Below are 21,145 nucleotides of genomic sequence, written 5' to 3'. Positions count from 1 at the left end.
AAGGCGCTTAAAAGCCGGGCAGACGAGACGCTCAGTAAGCTAGTTTAGTGCCGAACAGGAACGGCTGGACTTAACCTCCAAGGTCTTTTCCAACCAAAGGATCCTACGCCTCTGTGAGCGAGAGACACTACCCCCACGCCGCACGTCCCCCCTCGCCAGGGCCGCCAGGTCACCGCCGGAAACGTCACGTGGCCAAGGGGGGTGTGTGTGCCCCGCGCTGCCCCCTCCTTCCGCCCCCGCGCCGGAAGCGCTGTGGGCGGTGCCGTCGTGACGTTCCGTCGCGGGGCGGTGGCGCGCGCGAAGGGGAGGGCAGTGCACCGCCCGCCATGGCGCCGCCGCCGCCGCAGAAGGAGATCGCCTACAACCGGCTGCTGCCCTACAGCGGGCGCCTGGAGGCCGAGGCTGCCCGCTTCCTCGCGCAGATCAAGGAGAACCTGGCGCGCGCCGTGCAGCTGCAGGAGCTGTGGCCCGGCGGGCTCTTCTGGACCAGGAAACTCTCGACGTGAGTCGCCTCGGGAAACGGCCCCCGCGGCGGGACGGGACGGGGCCTGCGGGGCCCTCACGGGGCCTCCCTGAGCCGCTCCGTCCCAGCCCCGGCGGGGGTGACGCCCGGCCCTCCCCGCCCCGCAGTCGGCTGGCGCAAGGGAACGGGGACAAAGGTGGCTTCTGCTCCCTGACCTCGCCCGTCGTCCCTGAGGCTTCCCCGCTTCTACAGACCCTAGAATAAGTTGGGTTGGGAGGAACTGTCAACCGATTCCTGCCCTCCTTTCGCTGGCAGGGGGACACCTCCCGCTGGGTCAGGGGGTCAAAGCCTCATCCAGCCCGGCCTTGAACATCTCCACGACTTCTCTGGGCAGCCAGTGCATCATCACCCCTAGGGGAAGATATTTCTTCCTGCTGTCTTACCGAAATCTTCCCTCTATCAGCTTATCCCCTCATCTTGTCCCTGTAGTCCCTGATAAAGAGCCCTTACCCAGCTTTAGAATGGTTTGGGTTGGATGAGATCTTAAAGATCATCCATCTCCAACCTCGCTGCCGTGGGCAGGGACATCTCCCACTGGATCAAGTTGCTCAAATCAAGCGCTTGCGAGTTTGCTTGGGATTTTTTTAATGTATGTGTGACCAACCGTTTCACCCCTTGCCCTTTTAAGCAAGTTGTGCCAGATGCCATCTCTGTGTAACTTCTGGTGCAGGAACGCAGAGTCTTTCTCAGGACAGGCTGTTTGTTAGTTCAGTGCTAGCGGGATTAAATTCTGGCTTCATACTCTGTAAACACCGTTGGTGCCCTTGGTATCTTGCTTGTACTGTAGCACAGTGTAGTCTGTGCTGATCTTGGCTCTGCTGTGCATGCTGCCAAGCTGCTTTTAATATAGAGAAAGCTGTGATGGTTTCACAGATAGCACTGAATAGAACACAAGTTCCTCTTGGTGAATTTCACAAAGCATACTGAACTCTTTTTTTTTTTTTCTTTTCCCCTTAAAAGCTGTTATTTTAGACACCCTGGCACTGAAAATGGCGTCATATGACAATGACTCCCATACCTTCAATCAGTAAATTATATTTCTCTGGATGTTTACCGTGTTTTTTTACTGAGTGCTCTGTGTGCCTTCATAAATGGTGTTTCTTCTGTGCTAGAAGTTCTGCAATGTGTGTGTTTTGTACAATTCTGAGATTTTTAACTTACAGTTTTGCTCTTTACATAGTAATTTTTTTAAATATTAATATTCATTTGGCAGTCAAATCTGTTTGATATGTATGTATTGAAATGTAAGCAATTTATATTTGCTGAGAGGTATTCTTAGATAGAATTACATTGATGGTTGCAAAATGACTCACATGTTTGCGTTATGTGAGAGTTTGAACTTGCTTGGAATGGATTCAATACTGTTTCCCTTCCTTACTCCCCACCCCCAGCCATCTGCTGGATCATAGTGGTTTCAAGTGGTACCTGCTGCCTTTGACCCTGTGGTTGAACTTCACCTACTGATCAAGTAGAAATAAGCTGTAGTAGTTCTTACTATGAGAAAGATCACTAGAAATAGGCTAAATGTGGCACAAGTCCTTTGAAATCAGTGCAGGGTTGTTTTAGAATCACCCTATTACTCACTCTGCAAACTGTAATTACTGTTATCACTTTAAGCTTCAGGGCAGTAAATTTAACCTCTTGAGAACTGCTTCTGTGCTGCTTTATGAATCACAGAGAGGTCAGGAGGCTCTAATTTGTGGTTTTCCACCTACTCTTTGAAGCTTGAATTGTGTGTGCTTGCAACTTGTCTAATGCCCGTTAGTCACGGTTTTTTTTTTTTTTTTGTGGCATATTGTATACAGTAAGACTGGATAAAGTTTGGGTGTAGGCAGGGAAGGAAACAGTGGCCTTGGTTTAAAAATAAACTGGTGCCCTTACTATGAGAGATGTTTTGCTGCTTAGTTTAACTTGAAAAAGTACTTCTGTGAGGTGAAATGCATTAGTAAAAGTTTAGGCCTAAATGAAACACTTCTGAACCATGTGGTGTTCTGATGTCAGGCCTAAGTCAAATTGTAGGATAATGACAGTAAAATCAAAGCTTTGCTGTCTGATGGTGAATAATTTGACTCTGAATGATTTGCTATGTTCTTCCCTATGGGCCAGCTATAATAATACATTTGTTTGTTAGAAAAAATGCCCAGAATCTTCAGGTTATGGTCACTGCTTTGTTGCAAATGTCTGAATTATAAAAGCCGGTATTCTCACAGTCTGCTGTGAAATACTTTATAGTTCAGCTGTGACTGACATGTATTTAATCTATTTCTTGTACAGATAGAAATGTTAATACAGACATTATAATATGTACATACGTGTAAGTGAATAAAGAAAAAAACCATGCATGCAAATAATATACTTGTGTAGCTACACCTCCTCAGGCACACACAACATTATTCAACCTGTATAAAGGCATAGGAGCATACAGAGTATGAAGGTGTATAGAGTATGAAGAATGGAAGTGAAACTCAAATATTTTTTTAAATTAAAAAATCGAGTATCAGTTACTATTTCATGATGACAGCTGAACCTGAGATCTTGTGTTTCTTTTTGCTTCCAACAGCTGAAAACATGACTTGGCACATACTTATCATAAGAGCAGCTGTTTCAACTCTCTGATGTCACGGACTGAGTAGGGGAAAAAAAAGTGCCAATTTGCATAATTCATTTACGTGGAGTTTTCAGTGATATGTACTGGTTCTTTGGTTGGGATGGATAAGTGCAGTGCGGGAAGAGAGCTTTGCCTGCTCTGAAGACAGGAATAGTGCAGCTACTTAAGTAACTTCTGGCTTAGTGGGACTTCTTACACAAGTGAAACTGCTTGCCTCAAAGACTGGCATTTAAATCTGTAATCATTACTCCAAGATTCCTCCAAATTAGGCTCATGAATTCTGTATCTTATAAAACTCTGATCTGGCTATGAAAGCAGAAGACTGAGTCTTAGTTGTATAACTTGCTACAGTATGTGTGTGGCAGGGAAAATCAGGCTGCATCAAAATCATTTGCTCAAATGGAATAACATCATACTCTGCGTCCTCCAGGTCAAAAATAGGTTGCTGTTTCAATGTTTCTCTCTTTTATGTTTTACATAGGAACTTTGTACACGGATTTTTTATTTTTTTTTAACTCCTTTTTGGTTTTCAGAACAGAGCCTGTAAATGAGCGTATTGGTATAGCGTGAGCATTTGGGTTACTGTACATATAGTTGACTGGGCAGCCTGGAAAACACACAAATGCCTCTATGTGCTTTCCACTTCAGTAGGCAAGGGTAGAGTTTTTGGAGCTGAGTGACATGATGTCTGTTCCTGAAAATGTTGTTTTATGTGCTTCTCATGTACAGGCTTATTACAAACTGACATTTCTCTGCCTTGCTGTAAGGTGTGGAAACATTGCAGCTCAGCTGCTTTGAATTAGAATGACAGGACACTAAGTTACAGCAAGAATGAAAACATCTGGGTGGGACTTCACTGAAGTATTTTAATCACTAGTGCATATAAGTCTTGCTTTACGTCTATTTCCCTCACATCTGTATCAGAATACGAGCTTGCCTGAGGCGGGTGTGTGTCTACTGTATATGTGTACATGTGATTTAAACAGTCTCATTGAGTGTGAGTCATTGTTTTTCATATAATCTGTCTAAAACTCTGTTTTAGACCAATTGCAATCTTGTATGTTACAAAATAAAAATAGGTAGCTAGGTGCTTAGGAGAGTGCTGTATCCAGCTCCATAAGTGAAGGCAATTTTTAACTGTAGCGGAGCAGACAACTTTCTAGGGCAATTTAGGATGTTCACTTGATATGATAGCACGTTTCCTAAAAATAGGTCTATTGTAATTGTGGAGTGAGAGATTAGATGCCTGATACTTATATAATAGGAAATAGGCTGTTTGGTTTGGTGTTTTGTGGTGGGTTTTTGTTTTTTTTTTTTTTTTTTTCCCATCTCCAGAGACCCTGTACTCTGTGTAGTAACAACAGAGCTGCAAACAGAATTTTTGCTTCCATATCACATTTTTTTTAGTTTGAGTGGGGTTTGTTATTGCGGAGAGGGCGTCCCCTTTCCATTTATCTGAATTCCAAGTTGGAACCCAATAGGCCAACACAGTGCTGTATAATTTGTCTTTTTTGAAGTTGACAGGCTGAGAGCTCGTAAACCCTTTGCTGTTTTTCTTAAAGGAGGATTCTGAAAACATTGTAGTTCCATTCTGTTACATTTTGCTCCTTTAATCTTGAGGAAAAAGTGATTAGCCCCTTTCTAGAAGTAATTATTTTCTGTCATTGTTTTAAGACGCACGTGGATTAAGATGAATAATTGATAATTTTAAAATCTACCTGCTGCACACATAAAGAAGCTGTAAAAATGGGAGAGCAATTTGGCATCTAGTTCTGCTTCTTGGGCATAGTGACATCTTTGCGTTCAGGACATTTCTGTATACTTCACTTTTTCTTCTGTTTCTTAATTAAGCAGCATTTTATATTGTAGAACTGTTGTTAGCAAATATCAAAAAAGGTAACCAGCCAAACATTTTCGTTATATATAGCAGCACTGACAGATTAATTGGATCTCTTGTGTAGTGTTTCTTTGTAGTTAAAACTTATTTTTCATGCTTCTGCAGTCCAGGGAGTGGAGAAGTACGTGCAAGTGCATATAATTGAAGGATAATGAAACGGAAGTTATTAAAAGTTAAGCTTTATTTCAGAACCTTCTGTTCGACAGCAAAATAAGCCTTTGGTGTTGCTGTTTACCTTCCCAGATGTGTACTGTCATGGAAATTACAATCTCTTGTAGGCAAACTCCTGTAGAGTCTGGTCATTGCATCAAACGCTATCTTACCCTTTTATTAAATAATAAGAGAAGACTAAGGGAAATTACTTCAGTGAGATTGATAGAATTGTGACTGGTCAGCTCTCTCACGGTCATATAAAATGTCTCTGATTTGTCTGTTAAGTCTAGCAGACTGTTTCCAAGGCATATGCTTTACCTTGGAGAGTCTGGCAATAGCTCTTATGTCTGCTTATGAAAACTGCGTTGTCCTGATTGTTGCCCGATCTATCTTGAAAAAGCTTCCATACTTTCACATTGGGTTCTTCCCATACAGTGTATGAGTAATGTATGCTTTTAGAAGATAAATAATTCCAATTAAAATAAGCGTGATTAAGTTATATGCTTCAGTCAGCTGCCACAAAACCATGTCAGCCTGTTTTTTTGGTGAGGATTCCTTTTACATGTCTTTTACACTTTTCATATGCATAAAAGTATTCAGCTGTTGATGGTGTAATTCTATTGGTAGATAAGTGTTTCTGGCTATTCCAGGTAATTTAGGTTCCTGTGCTGGAACGGTGGGTTCTCCTGTATTTCGTTTGTTTCCGTCTGTGTTTGAAATAAGTAAAACATTTTTAAATGAGCATTAGTGAAAATACTGTTCATCAAATATAAAAATCCCCCCTTGAAATCAATAGGAGAAGGAAAAAGGAAGAGGAAAGTGCTGTAGAGTTGATTGGATTTTCTTCTTTTTTCTGAAAACTGATTATTATCAGTTTGCCTGAGCCCGATAGCTGTTAGGAAACTGGAGGAGGAAGGCTGGAAAAAAGAAATCTTGTGAGGAAAGGGAGAGGAGACTTGGTATATGTATATTTAATAACAGTAACTCCTTCTGGTAAGGTTACTAGTGGTGGGTGATCCTGAAAGTTCAGAGAAAATTTTACTTTAAATTGAAGAACAGGGATATGGGGAAGTAAGGAAAAAAGTCCTCAAGCAGTTGGGACCAAATCCCCTGTGCTCTCATGTCACTGTGCATAATGTGCTCCGGTAAGGGATTTGGATTTTAGTTATCAAGTCGTCTCTTCTCCCGTTCTGTGAAGAATGCAGTTTTGCCATGCAGCGTGAAGCATTTGAAAAACTCCTCAATGTCAATTTCAGAAACCAAATTCAGGAAGCAGGACAGTTCATTTTCATTGTTAGATCAATAACTGCTAATGTTTGCCCCTTTAAAATTACATAGCCACTATTATTTTCAAGTAGGAGTCCTTCAGAGATGTTTCCTTCTTAATCTTATCATGTGGTGGTGCCAGTGTAGGGTTCTACAGCACGTGCTGTCCTGTGTACCAAATAATCAGCATGGGAGCTGGCGTTCTTTGCATTACCAGAACAAGCCTTGGTGTTCTACTGGTGTATATTTAGCAACAAATTAATCCAACCTGTACTGAATCTTAAACAAAAACAATGAGTAGGCTTCTCAAATTGTTTTATAGGGCTTGGTGTATGCTTTGTCTGACTGCTTTTTTTATTAGTAAGGTTTCTTATGAATCTTTTAAGAATAGTTGGAACAGGAATAAGAAGGAAAATGTGCCTCCCAGGCGAGCGGTAGTTTATTGTTGTATGATATGGAAAATGCTGCACTAGAGCTGTGTGCAGGTTTTGCTGGAGGAAATTATCTTTTAAGACTTTAAACGTATTCTTTATTCAATCTAAACTTGAAAATAGCAAGCGCTTCTTCTAGAGTTAGTCCTAATGGATCTGTAGTTTCTGAAGGGATAGCACTGGAACACACCACCAACAGAGCTCTATGGCTGAAACAGTTGTTCAGTCTTACTGGAAGCTCTCAGATTTGGACTTTGTGAAACTTGTTGTTTTTTTTTTTAATTAGCTTTAGATTGTGTCCTGTCTCCTCCTTAAAATGCCCCAGCTGAAAAGGATGGAGTATAATAAGGGTGCTTGTGACAGTTTTTGTGGTTTTGTTTTTCTTTCTTAAGAGATTTTAAATACATGGGCATACAGAAATTCTAAATTTTAATAGTTAGTACATTGTGAGCTGAGGTGAAAGAATATAATCCTTGTTTATTTAGTATCTGGTGTGAGCATGAAGTTATGGTATTTGTAGAATCTTAAACCGTAAACATTATTGGGTTATTCTTTTCCTTTCTGTGGTTAGTTTCAGTTGTCATTCTTCCTTTGCTGTAGATCTGCAGGTTCTTATTTGTTGGACTTATGAACTAGGTTTTAGTTTTGTTTCATTAAGCTGCAAGTCAGACGGAGTCTGACTCTGGCCATAGATAAAATGGAAGTGTTTAAAGATATTGCTGACTCATGTTATTATTTGGTTTTTTTGTAGATACATCCGATTATATGGGAGAAAATTTAGCAGAGAAGATCATGTGCTTTTTATCAAATTATTGTACGAGTTGGTAACAATTCCAAAACTGGAGATCAGCATGATGCAAGGATTTGCACGCCTGTTGATAAACCTGTTAAAGTAAGTACAGTTTTCTGCTGACTAGTGAAACTTTGATCTTTAAGTGATTGATCACTTCACTTGCTTAATCTTGTTGTGTACTAGTATGTTCTGTTACGGGTTATTTCACTTAATATTCCCCCTGCAGGTTATATTGGTTAAAAAGAGTTCTTGTTATAAGAACACTTTGCCCCTTCCAGAGCATTAGGATTAGTATTGAGAGAATGTCAGTTTGTTTTATTTCTCTGATAGGAATAGAAAACATCTCAGAGAGCCAACTGTTAAGGTTGAATCTCAAACAGGGAGATGAGGACTGTCTCACAACTTGCTAGTGTTTATTTCACTTAGTCAGACTTCTCCTGAAGATCTTGACAGCCTCTGCTTCTGCAGAAATGCTGCAAGCGGCTGGCTTTTTTCTTGACTGACCTTCCCTTAGTTTGTGCCAGATGCTGAAGATAAGCATAATCCAGAGCAGTGATTTGGGGTATTCTGATGTGATCTGGGATATTCTGATTTAATCCTAAAGTGCTCATTGTTTTTTTTTCCCTATTAGGAAAAAAGAACTGCTTTCCAGGGATGATTTAGAGTTACCGTGGAGACCACTTTATGAAATGTTGGAAAGGATATTATACTCCAAAACAGAACATCTTGGATTAAATTGGTTTCCGAAGTAAGTTTGTATTTGAAAACATTTGATAGGCTGTAAGTACCTGTAGTGCTTTAAGGTGCTTGGTAATTTGCTATTAATATCTGGAATTTAATACATAGTAAATATTTTGCTTATATTTTCATTAAGTATATTTCATAGAATAGAATCATAGAATCACTAGGTTGGAAGGGACCCACCGGATCATCCAGTCCAACCATTCCTAACACTCCCTAAACCATGCCCCTCGGCACCTCGTCCACCTGTCCCTTAAACACCTCCGGGGAAGGTGACTCAACCACCTCCCTGGGCAGCCTATTCGAGTGCCCAGTGACCCTTTCCGTGAAAAACTTATTCCTGATGTCCAGCCTGAACCTCCCCTGGCAGAGCTTGAGGCCATTCCCCCTTGTCCTGTCCCCTGTCACTTGGGAGAAAAGGCCAGCTCTCTCCTCTCCACAACCTCCTTTCAGGTAGTTGTAGAGAGCAATAAGGTCTCCCCTCAGCCTCCTCTTCTCCAGGCTAAACAACCCCAGCTCTCTCAGCCACTCCTCCAGCCCCCTCACCAGCTTCGTTTCAGTAATTGTATAAAAGACTGTGCTAAACCATGTATATCCCTCTGACGATGAATTGTGTTTGTTACGATATTCATCTCTTTATGGATGTGCTTCAGTTAATTTCTAAATGTTATGGAACCAGGGGTCTTAATCGTCTTATTTTAGGATGATAACCAACAATTTAATAGATTTAATGTTTAATTTTCAATGATATTCAAGGTAAATGTCTTCTGTTTTATAACACAACAGGGAAAAAAAGTAAAAATGTTAACTGTTTTTAAATATGTGCTATAATCATTCCCAGTATCTGTAATGTAGGTGTAAATCAATATGCACACAAAGTAAATTGAATTACCTTCCATAGAAAATACGTGTGTGTATATATATATTCAAAGTGATTAGATGTTATGGATAAATAATATTTTTCCTGGTTAAGAATTTTAGAAATGTTCTACTGATTCTAAAAATGGAAACTTGTTTTCATTGCTTCCTTTGCGCTGACAGTCTCTCCTTGTCTAGCAAATTACCAAAATTACAATTTTCCTAGTAATTCCAGTTACAGAAGGTTCTGCTCAATAAATTACAGATTATAAAAGATATTACATGGATAATTCATTATGTTTGTTTGAATTGAAACTTCAGGTAAAGAAACACAGGTGAAATTACTTAATTGGCTTTAAAAAAATTACCTTCTTTTGTCCATTGGGAGTATTACCACTGATTCCTTGTGCTGAATGGAAGATCATATTGCTGATCAGTGGCAACAAAGGAAAATAAATTTAGCCTTGTGACTTGTTACAAAGCACTTCAAGCTGAATTTCTGTCATGGCTACTTAGCTGGAAAAATAATTTTGCTAAATTGCATTATTTTGCTAATTGTAGATATTACGTGCAAGTGAAAATCCAAAAGAGCAGAGCCTTTTTTAGTTGGTTTATCTCATGCGTATGCCAGCACCTACTGAATCTGCATACTGTGCTCTGTAGGATGTCAACAGCCACTTTTTTCACTTACTGCATGAGAAACAAGCGTAGTAAGGAGGAGACTTTTCCAAGAGGGGAAGAAGATTAAGCTGGGGGGAGGATATCAGTTGTGATGGGCTGTCAGAACCTTTTAGCTTTGATTAACTGTATTAAATATCAGACGTTCCATCTTAATATGCAGTGCGATTTTTTCTCATACGGTGTTTTTTTCTTTTATCATCAATTTTGAAAGGTATGTTTTTGGTGGAAGTCAAGAGATAATTTTGAAAGCTGACTTGATTTATAGCTGTTAATTTAACTACTGTTTTAATTTCTCTTTTTACATTCAGTTCATATCGACCAGGCTTGTCTTCACCTAAAACATTTGTGCTTAATGTATTACATAGGTGGTAAGAATGACTTTTTTTGTTCAGCTCTGGCCGATGTGTAATCTTCTGCATGTTCTGTTAAGACTGTAACACTTGTCACACAGGTGTAGTTTCCTGCATAAATAATTGTATTGGAAAACCAATGTTAACATGACACCACTGTTTATGAGAATGTCGCACTGTATGTAAAACTTTCTAATTGGGGGACAAGATAGTGTGTGTGAAGTGGCTGATAAAGTGGCTATATGCTAACTCATTTAACCGGCATATGTATTTCAAGGGTCAAATGAAAAGTGAATTTTACATCTGAGTAATTGCTGTGTCTGCATATGGACAAAATCAGTATCGGTGTATGAGTGGACGTCACTGAATAAGTTTACCTTACTATTAACAACAATGAAATCATGGCAAGTGCTTTAGCAGTGAGGTAATAGGCTCTGGAAAGTACGCCCAGCTACAACGTTCTAGTTGTGAAGTGTGAAACAAAATTTCTGTATTGGAAGAGTTTACTGTGAAATTTTGCAGTGACAACCACATCAGGAGTTTTGACATACATATAAATTCAGAAACCTGGTACAAGAAGAAGTGGAATTGCAGTTGGTTTTGCTTTGTTTGGTTTTTTTAGGAAGAAATTTTTCACTGTAGTTATAAATTCACTAAAATAATTTGTGAAACCAAAGCTGGTTGTTATTTTCATTGTTTTGATTTAAGCTCTTGTAATGCAGTGTCCACTGCAGGGCTAGAATTTTGCTTAAGGCCTGATCTGTCCTAAAGAACTGAAAATTGTGCTTTTCCTGCTTTTTGATAATGTCGGTGATGTCAGTTTCTGTTCATTATTTGAACTGAAACAAATTTGTCTTTGAAAATGCAGGGGAAAGAAACAGATTTACAAATTAATATGTCCGTCTCCTTTCCAAAAGAAGAAAAGAATCATATAGTGCCAACTGATGACTGGTGATAGGGGTTAATATTATTGTTGTGCTTTTCAATATATCCATGGCAAGACATAGTGGTAACAAGCTAATAATACTTCAAGTAATACGAAGGAACTAAAAGGGAGGAAAACTGGGATGAGAAATTTCCCTTTCTCTCATTAAAAACTCGTTTCAGGAATGAGTAGGAAATACCTTCCAGTGTAAGTGACCTCATTATCTCTTGATTATAAAGGTTTCAGTACCTTATCCAAATGGTCTGCACTACATATCTGAGCCAGGACAGAAGTACAGACTGCAGTAGATTGGTCCAATCCAGCATGGCTTATGTGTAGAATTGTTTGCTCTTGTGCTCTCTTACTCTATGGCTATGTTTAGCAGTGGAGTAGCATACAGAAATCTGTGAGTGCGATAAGTAGGTATTTCTCAGCGATTCTGCAGTAACAGGTGTGCAGAAAGTCTGACTGAAAGTGAAACAGAAGCCACTGCTTAAAAGCTGGGGAGCGTTGATTCAAAGTGATAATGAAAACAGCAACCAGCAGGCTCTTGTTCTCCCCAGCTATGTTGTCCTGTCCTTCTCTAACAACTCGTCATCAAACGGGAGTCTTGCAAGATGCCTTCTGTAGTTGTTCTGTGGTTTAATTGTGTCTTAGATGGGAGTTTTCTTAGGTACCAAATTGTCTGCTTTTGTGGTTTTTTTCTTTCTAGCTTTGATTCTAAATTTATGATCAGACAGCAGGAGGGAACATCCCTTCTGATCTTTCTCCTTTGCTCTCTTCCACTAACAAATGCTGAGATATGACTCTAAACTTGTGAGTTTTAAAGGCTTGCTGATCACTGGCATCGTTGTTTCTTCAAATTCCTTAGATTCTCCTTGCTAATAGTTTATTTCCGTGGAGTGGATGGGGATAGCTTTTTTTGTTGTTTTATCAGACAAACATTTATCATGTTAACCTTTAAAGCTCTCAAGGAATGTTGTGGGTTCATTCTTTAATTATCTACTCTTAAAACAACTGTTATCTATTTCCTGACTCTTTCAAGAACTGTATTCACTTTAACCCAGAACCTTTTTGAGCTTCTTGCGGAGTTTGATCTTATTTTTGCTTAATCAGTGATTGACTCAAATTTTAGAAGCTGTCAGTCAGCTCAGAATTTTCATTCTGGAAGAGGTTGTGGGTTTACTTTGTCACTGTTGTGTAGAATGTACAGAATTTTACATCTTCAATAGCACTGCTTGAACTGAAGTAGTCATTTGTATGGGGGTTGGGTGGGCTTTTGCTGGCTTGCAGTGAATGTTGAGGTGTTGAAGGGAAATAGCGCTTTACCCATTTTATATTTCTCCTAGCGTGTATGGGATCAGTTTGTTTTGTATAGGACTCAAGAGAGTGTGTGCATGCTCAGTATTTGTGTGTCTCAGAATTAATTGAGCTAAACTGATCTTTGGTAAAACTCTAAAGATGATACATTTGCATCATCTTTTTCTGATCAAAATAGCATTTCTCTATGTTAGTTTTTGGTGATAAGCTAAAGGATGCCATTTTTTTCTATTAAGAGTACAGAAAGTATATCTAAAAAATGTAGGAAGTTGTTCTGCCAGAACTTTTTTTTTTCATTCAGGGAAATTTTTTTATGTTAAAAGTAGAATTTTTATTGTGCTTGTCTCACAATAAACAGAAGATTTGAAGAACATGACAGTTTACTGCTTATGGTTCCATTGATTTGATCAATCTCTCACCTCCCTGCCCCCTTTTATTCTTCGAGTTTATTCTGAGTCTTAGTGGTTTTTTTTTAAATGGTTTAATGGCATCCTCTGATGATTCCTGTTAAAGTGATTTCTCAAGTTTTCTTGCTGTGGATGAAAACGCTTTTAAAATCAAAAATGTGAGGGATGTGAGGGAAGCTGATGAAATAACCACTGATTTGTGGATAGTTCAATTCTCTTTCTTCAAACTGCTGAACAAAACACAAAACTAGATTCACAAGAACAGTTGTGGTATTTGGAGTCTAATAGTAACAGCTTTCTGAATTCTGTGGCCTTTATTTGTCTTACAAATATTTATGAAGTCCATAAAACCTTTTTATTCTCCTTGTGTTTTCAACTACCCCATAGACATTTCCTTGCTCTGCTGATTGTTCATGTGTCAAATGCAGGATATTACTTATAAGAAATTATAATAATTCTTCACTCTTCACTTAAACACAGTAATTACCAGAGTGATATATGAAAAGTAGAACCAGGAGTTCAGCAGAGTAATTGTTATGGTTAGTTCTTGTAGATGACAGTTAGCTACTGCATGTTCACAGAAGACATCTAATTGCATCAACATTATCTTAAGCTCTTGAGGGAAAAATCAGCAAATGGTTATTTTATGCTGTCATTGAAATTTGGTTATGTACTATCCTTAATGTTTCCTTTCTTGTTTCAGTTCTGTGGAAAGTGTTCTGAAAACACTTGTGAAGAGCTGCAGGCCGTAAGTGTTGTTTCTTTTTTTTCAAGCCTGCATCTTTAATATTACTTTAAGAGAGGGAATAAGTGTGTTGGTTTTTTTGTTTGTTTGGTTTGTTGTTTAAAAAAAACCTAAACCCAAACACACCACCCCTCAAAAAGTCCCCAACCGCACCCTACTGGTCATTCCTTGGCTGATATTGTCCCAGCTCATCTAAGAAGTTTCGGGTGGAGGGTCGAGACTTCTCTGTTTTACTATGTTATGAATGATTAGTATGTCAGGTTCATAGGTTGTTTAAAATGAAAAGAAAATGACAAGCATATTCCATGGTATAATATTTAAACAAAGTGTAAGTTGCTTTTTCCTTTTTAACAGCCTTGGTTGAAAATTTGTTAGTAGTTTAAGCCAGGATATCGGTAGCTATCCCATTGCTTTCACTGGCAATGTGTGCCTGAACCACTCTTGCTGTCTGCTCTAGTTGACATTGTTGGCAGGTGGAGATGTAGAGAAGAGACTTGTTCTCCTTTATTTGCTGTTCATATGGCCATCTGTACTTACCTGCTTTCATGGGAGCAGTTGTTTCACGTACTGGTGTTTATACTCCATTGAGCGTTCCTATGGGAGATGCTGTTCTAAACACATACTGTTAGTGTGAGGAACATAAGGATAAGGCAACTTTACACTTTTTCCAAATAGGTGTGGGTTTGTAGCTAAATAAAACCCCATGGTTTTCAATACCGATTTTTCTGGTATCTGTTATGAATATAAAAGTCACCAAAGCAGTGTTTTAAACATGAAAATGTGATATTTGTCTCTTGAAAATTCTCGCTTAAGGTTGGAATACTGATAATGTTAATTCCAGTTAGCTCCACATCAACTGCAATAATTACGCTGTATAAACAGTTAAGTGGTATGCTTTTTAAATACTGCATTGCATGGACATTCAGTTTATTTTAAAGTAAATTCTTGTGATGTTCTGATAAATGTTCCTTGTGCCTTAAGTAATCTCTTCCTGTATTGTATCAAATGTAAATGGTAGTTGTTTGGATTTGATCAGCCATCACACTGAAATCGTTTTGAATTATACAGAATCTTTTCTTGTTCAACAAGACAAGAATTTCCTTAGATTTGTGGTCTTAAAATGATGTACCATGATGCATGTCCTTAATCTTAACTTTGTGTTTTGAGAAGGTTAAATGGAGTTGAGGGCTGCCCATCTATTGCCCCCTGGTACATGGTCTTAGTGTAAAACTAAGATTTTTATGACAAATTCATAGATAGTTCTAAACAGATTTTAGAAGACCCAAACTTTAAAGGGAAGCCTGTATGTGCTTTCCTTGCTTTCAGATATTTTCCAGAAGATGCCACTGCAGAGATGCTTGATGAATGGAGACCTTTAATGTGTCCGTTTGATGTTACCATGCAGAAGGCTATTACCTACTTTGAACTGTTTCTGCCTACTACCCTCCCTCCGGAACTTCACCAGAAGGGTTTCAAGTAAGTGCAATTGTCTGCTGGTATGTTGCTCTGTTGCAAATGCAAGCGATTATCTTTTACAGAATGACTTGAAGTCAACCAGCAAAATGAATGGTGGCTTTTAACAGCGTTTTTGGAAGAAGTTCAAGGCAAACTCTGTCAGCATTCTTCTTTTGGAAAAGTAACCTCAGGGAATCTTAGTACCTATTCTCTAATGACTTCTCCCTTATCTAGAGTAAAGCATATGATATGGAACATAGCAAACTAAATTGATTTAAATGGACTTTAATTCTGAAAGAATAGTCTCAAGTTAAAATCATGAAGCAAGGCTTTAACTCCTACCTTCTGTTTAATTTGGGGTCACTTCTGATTTGTCCTTCATGTAGGTTAAAGTACAGCTGTTACTGCAAATTTAGGGTTGGGGGGTCTTCAGTTGGCTGTTGGAATGTGGAAATGTGAGACAGTTCGAAGACTGCTATAGGAAATGAGTTTGAGAATTAAAGGAGAAACATTTCCAGAGCGAGACAGGATCTTGATTGGCTTTAAGTAGAACTATTGAGCTTTGAAATGTAAGCCAGTGCCATTTACCACATGTAGAGATTACTTAGGCTGGTTAGGTGAAAAGTGTATTTGGGATATAAGGTAAGTGAATACATAAGAAAGGAAGTGAATACTGTTTGTAAAGGTGAATTCAAGTAAGGGACTGGCATGGAGGGTTTGCACCCTTGGCTTTATATGGATTTAGAATAGAAGCTAATGACATTTTGGTTAATAGGGACAAATTTTAGATTTCATGGTAGAGGGAAGTTAAGTGTGATTTATTTTCATCTGTTTTACCTGTGTTGAGATGACCATATGTAAAGGAACAGCAAAGCAGAGATAGATAAGGAAGCTCCTGGTGAGACACTTGTGTGAAAAGGGAGAATCGGAAAAGAATAAGAGGAGGAGAGGTAAAAGAAGCAAGGACTAAAACTCAGGATCAGCTTGGGCATAGGCAGCATGCTGTGAGAGACTAATACAAGTGTGTCTGTGTTGATCCCAGCTCTTGTTGAATGAGTTGAAGAGCAGGTGAGTTCCTGAGAACACCTGGCAAACTGAGGGTTAAGTATCCAGTGAGGGATCTGCTTTCACAACATAAAAATTAACTTGATTTTGTTCTCTTGCAGGCTTTGGTTTGATGAATTTATAGGCCTTTGGGTGTCGGTTCAAAATCTTCCCCAGTGGGAAGGGGTAAGCATTTACTTTTCGCCTACGCTAGAGGAAACCCATTTAAATATTCCTGCAGTGTGCTCACAGTTTTTTTTTTTCCTTCTGCTTTAACTAGTAGAAGAAAGCTGAGAGAATGATGTCATCATTGTTAGCAAGCAATTACTGGCTGAATAAATGAGACCACACTTGTGCTTGGTGAACATTGTTTAATGGCTAGCTCAGGCAGCTTTCTTTCCAGCCTTGGGAATGCTGGTGTTTTCCAGACTGCCTCCTAATGCTTGTAATGATACAAAGTGCTATTGTGATTTCAGTAAATTATAGTTCTGTAGTGTCCCATCTTTTATATCTTGACACATCTTTGATTCCTAATTTTGAGTAGTAAAGCTTTGCCTTGACTGCAGCGAGTTGTTGTCATCTTTATTTTAGATAAAGAACCTGTATTCCTCTTAGCCAAAAATACCATTGGACAATGTCTTTCAAGGATAATAGTCTGCCGTGTACCCATCTGCCTTTTTTGTGTGTCTTGTGTGCCTAGATACAAATTTGGGAAATAAAATCTCATTAAGGCAACACCACCAGCAGCTTGGGTCCTGCTGTTGTCAGCTGACCTGTGCCTTGGCTTTACCCCAGTGAAACTTGGCCTATTACCAGATTTTTTCTGTACTTGCTATGAACAAAAGCTCACTGACCATCTGGCTCCCTAATCTTCTGCCCATATACACAAGAAGTACTTCTCTGTCATTGGAGAAAGCTGATATCCAAAACACTGTTGAATGCTACCTTGTAGTATATTCCCTTTCTGGCAATTTCTTTGCAAAAAGGCTTGCATATAGATCTTTCTGCTTGAGTTAAGTTTCATCAGAAGTAAAGGAAGGCAGTCTTTGATTCAACATTGCTAATTGTCCAGGTTTAAGCAGGAGTGATTGCCTAAGTTTTACTTGATGTTGTAGACTCTTCTGCATCTTTTTGATGGCGATCCAAAAAGTCACAATTCTGTCTGCACTTCCTGACAGAAGGATGACAAGCCTGCACATTAATATCATGATTTGGTTTGTTTCTGTCAAACAATCTAAAGAGTAAGCATCGACACTTTCATAAAAAGTTATCACTGATATTTTTTCCCTCTTCCACTGTATTCTGAGAGTTTGCTCAGAAGGCCCATACAATGTTATTTTTTACCTAAAACTTTCACTTCTTGTTTCATTTGCTGTCTAGTCCACTTCTTCAGAGCAGTCTTGTTGATTTCATCAGAATTGAATGCAGATAATTAAGACATATGGGTTCTGAGGATGCAGTTGAATTGAAGCCTCTCTACACTGCAAGCTTTTTCTCGGCTTGCTTCGGCAGGAGTTAGACTTGCTGTTTGAAGCGGGGCTATAGAATCAACTACTTTTGTGCATGTTGAGGTTTTTTTTCAGTGGGTATTTCCTAGTATCAAGCAAATAGTAGATAATTTAAGAAAACTTCAAGACTTATCTTCAAGCTGTGTCAGATATTACTATCCTGAATTGAATTAGTGTTTTTTTTCAAACCTATCACGTCCTTCACACTGAGGGGTGAGCCGTTCTTCTGTGAGTATCTGTCTCTGAATTACCAGGATGATTTAATGCCCTTTCTTTTGGCTTTGCCATAGCTTCAAGGTACTGATTGAAGCATCAAGACTCTTGGAGACCTGATCGGTGTTTCCCTTGTTTTGGACAAGCTCATAAAAAGGAGTTTTAGTGGATCATGTGCTTTCTCATGATCAGGATATGAGAGTGAGACTTGATGTCCTTTTTTCTGTTTAGTCCCGATGACTCTCTTTCCCAAGGACATCTTTCAGTTCCCTTCTGGACTCATGAGACTGTTCTGGTGACGATGTGTCTAATTCTTCACAGATAGTCACATACTGCCATCCCATCTGACAGCTAATGCCTGTGACCTTTACAAACCACAGATGTGTATAAGCCAAAGCTTACAAATGTGACAGCCGTGAGCACAGGCAAGTGGCTGGACATATCCTGCAGAAGCTAAATAATCCTTCACGATACATTGGCTGAGTTTTCTTCAGTGTCTATATATATAGATGCTGTATCAGGCCAGTATCCACATTCAGCTCATGTGAGGTAACTTTACTGGTGAAGAAGCACCATGAGATGAACTAACAATTACAAGTACTCATTAAGCTGTTCCAGCTCAGTGTTTTCATTGAAGATGTGCATGGCATGTCACTTTCTGATCGAAGTTATCAAGAAGCAGGACAATGCATTGGCAGCCAGAGTGGATAGTACAGGGCCCTTTCCCTTCTCCAAGTGTTGTTTGTCTTTGGATATCTGTTTATTCTCTTTGCAAACCTCCTGTCTCCTACAGAGCATATCTTTCTCATTCTTCCATAGAAGAGGATTCCCGATGTGTTTGTAGGTAGGGTCGCATCCTTCAGGAAGTTCCTTAGGACATTTTCCAGTAACCAATCCAAATAGTCCTTTATGCAAAGGCTATGAAAACAGAGAACAGATTTCTGTTTGACAAGTTGATGAAATGACCAAACTAGAGCCTGTTCTAAGATTTTTTGTTTTGCTTAAACTGTGTTATGAGTTTGCTGGGAAATCTCCTTTATATCTGTCACCTGCTGTTTGTTCCAAACCTTTGCTGCAGAGGTGAATATTCCTACTGCACCCAGCTGATAAGACAGTGGTTGTATTTGAGGGACTCTGAAGTTTAGTATGGGTGTCTTTCTTTAAGCTACTGCCAGGAGTCTTCTGCTCTGTAGAAGCTGTTCAAAAGGGGAAAAAAGCTTAAAGCTGCCTAACAGGGAAAAAACATATTTCTTAGCAAAAGCTAGGATCTTTGAAATCATATAGTTCAAGTTCTTCTATTGTTTATCTTCAAAAACTTCTTCAAAGTTGTTTTAACAATAAAGAGTTGAGAATTAAAATGGTACTGGAGGCATTCTGCCTTTCATGTTAGTTCATGGAGCATGGGGAAAGAGAGAGTCTGTGTAGACCTTCTATAAGAACTGTTAGTAGGTCTTTACATTTGAAACAGAAATAAAGATATAGGGGTGTATATTCTGGCAGGCTGCCTCTCCCAGGGCTTAGATGGCAATTACCTGCTTTGTAAGTGCTCAGATGAATAATGAGTTGGACTCTTGATGGCAGGAATTCAAATGCATTATGAAATATAGTATTGGTGGCTTCTGGTAGAGTGAATTCTCTGTTTGCAGGTGCTTCAGTGCCACGGGTAGCTTTTATCTTGCATTTCTAAAGTAGATTGAGGGATTTTGTATGTCTTGTATTATAAACACATTCTAATGAATATTTCCTTCTCTTATGGTTGTTTTCAGCATTTAGTAAATCTTTTTGCTCGCTTGGCCACTGACAACATCGGGTACATAGACTGGGATCCTTATGTACCAAAGGTAACTGTCCTTGTTTTATGAAATTATTTTGTTTACTTTGAGATAAGCCTTCAGTGTTCCTATATGAATATTAATTCATACTCCCTGTATGGGTCTTAGACTGCAGTGACCCAGTTTTTCAAATTAGGTGCAGTCATTTGAAGACCTAAGTTGAACTTTGAAATTTGAGCCATCTTTTTGTAACAGACAGCATTGGAACTTGTTACTGTTATCACCTGACTCAAAATCAAACCAAAGCAATAACTTATTTTGCTGTACAAGTATGTGTGACCTTTGAATCTTTCAGCTTATGTTTTTTCTTAAAAAATATGTTACTAGCAGTTATATTGTTTAAAAAAACAAAACCACCAAACATATTTTGACTATAAAGTTACGTATGCCATAGAACTGGCATAAATTTAATTTGCATCCTTTTCTTTTTAACTGTTTTTTTTCAGATATTTACCAGAATTTTGAGGAGTTTAAATCTTCCAGTGGGAAGTAATCAAGTTGTTGTTCCAAGATTCTTGACAAATGCTTATGATGTAGGACATGCGGTAATGTGGATCACAGCCATGATGGTTAGTAACTTTTTCATAAAGTGAAACAAAGCTAATGCAAAGCTTTAAGCAAGTATGTATTTAAAATGAGTGTTTGTTCTGTTTAGCTCACTGCAGATCCGTTATTTTAGGCTATCTATGTTTTAAAGTACATTATTTCACTGTCAGTTTGAGATGTGGATGTAAAGGTTTATTTTGCAGCCACTGCCTGTGATGTTCTGGAAGTGAACAGCCAGCTGCTAGTGCCCCTGTGAATACACACATGGGACCTGCTGTACAATTGAATGACTTTTAAGGGTGAACCTCATCAAATCACATGGAGAGAACTTGCTACTTAGTACTGAGCTCAGGCTGGGGCAGGGAGGGAATTTGCAGATGTGATTTGATGCTTGGAGGTATTGCTGTGGTGAGTGAGAGTGCTCGCTTGCACCTTCTGCTACTGTGTTTCCTCTTCATTTTGACTTATTCCATGTAGTAAAATTCTGTGGTTAATTTTTTACAGGGTGGACCAAGTAAACTAGTGCAGAAGCACTTGTCTGGATTGTTCAACAGCATTGCCTCATTTTACCATCCTTCAAATAATGGGCGCTGGCTGGTGAGTTTTTTGCATGTTGAGACAATACTTTGACTGTCAAACCTGTCAAATCAAACACGTTGATAGATGCACTGTGTGCTTCAACAGCCAGATTGTCTGTTGGTTGCATCATATTTTGAGGCTTTAATTTCCAATATATGTGATTGCACTGTCATTCAAATTATACTTTTATTTTGATGTCAGGACCACAACTAATGGGCGTCTTCTTCAAACCTCTAACCAAAACACAGTTTAGAAGTCCAAAACTAGATT

At 38.9% G+C, this 21,145-nt stretch overlaps 1 protein-coding gene across 2 annotated transcripts in view; it reads left to right on the top strand.

The window, feature by feature from the left end:
- The first annotated feature begins 279 nt into the window (after window positions 1-279).
- Window positions 280-21,145, top strand: part of PSME4 (proteasome activator subunit 4) — a 71,079-nt gene continuing 50,213 nt past the window's right edge. The window contains exons 1-10 of one of the 2 annotated variants that reach the window (XM_054061779.1): window positions 280-502; window positions 7,630-7,770; window positions 8,303-8,419; window positions 10,260-10,319; window positions 13,657-13,701; window positions 15,025-15,174; window positions 16,320-16,383; window positions 19,685-19,759; window positions 20,197-20,319; window positions 20,801-20,893. In XM_054061779.1, coding sequence (XP_053917754.1) covers window positions 327-502; window positions 7,630-7,770; window positions 8,303-8,419; window positions 10,260-10,319; window positions 13,657-13,701; window positions 15,025-15,174; window positions 16,320-16,383; window positions 19,685-19,759; window positions 20,197-20,319; window positions 20,801-20,893 — 1,044 coding nt within the window. In that variant the 5' untranslated portion in view covers window positions 280-326. The remainder of the gene's footprint in view (window positions 503-7,629; window positions 7,771-8,302; window positions 8,420-10,259; window positions 10,320-13,656; window positions 13,702-15,024; window positions 15,175-16,319; window positions 16,384-19,684; window positions 19,760-20,196; window positions 20,320-20,800; window positions 20,894-21,145) is intronic. The other variant, XM_054061780.1, reaches the window with a different exon arrangement.

The sequence above is a fragment of the Cuculus canorus genome, chromosome 3 (genome assembly GCF_017976375.1).
Source record: "Cuculus canorus isolate bCucCan1 chromosome 3, bCucCan1.pri, whole genome shotgun sequence".
Classification (NCBI taxonomy): Eukaryota; Metazoa; Chordata; class Aves; order Cuculiformes; family Cuculidae; genus Cuculus; species Cuculus canorus.
The sequence above is the reverse complement of the archived record's forward strand: the minus strand, read 5'-3'. Positions and strand labels throughout refer to the sequence as shown.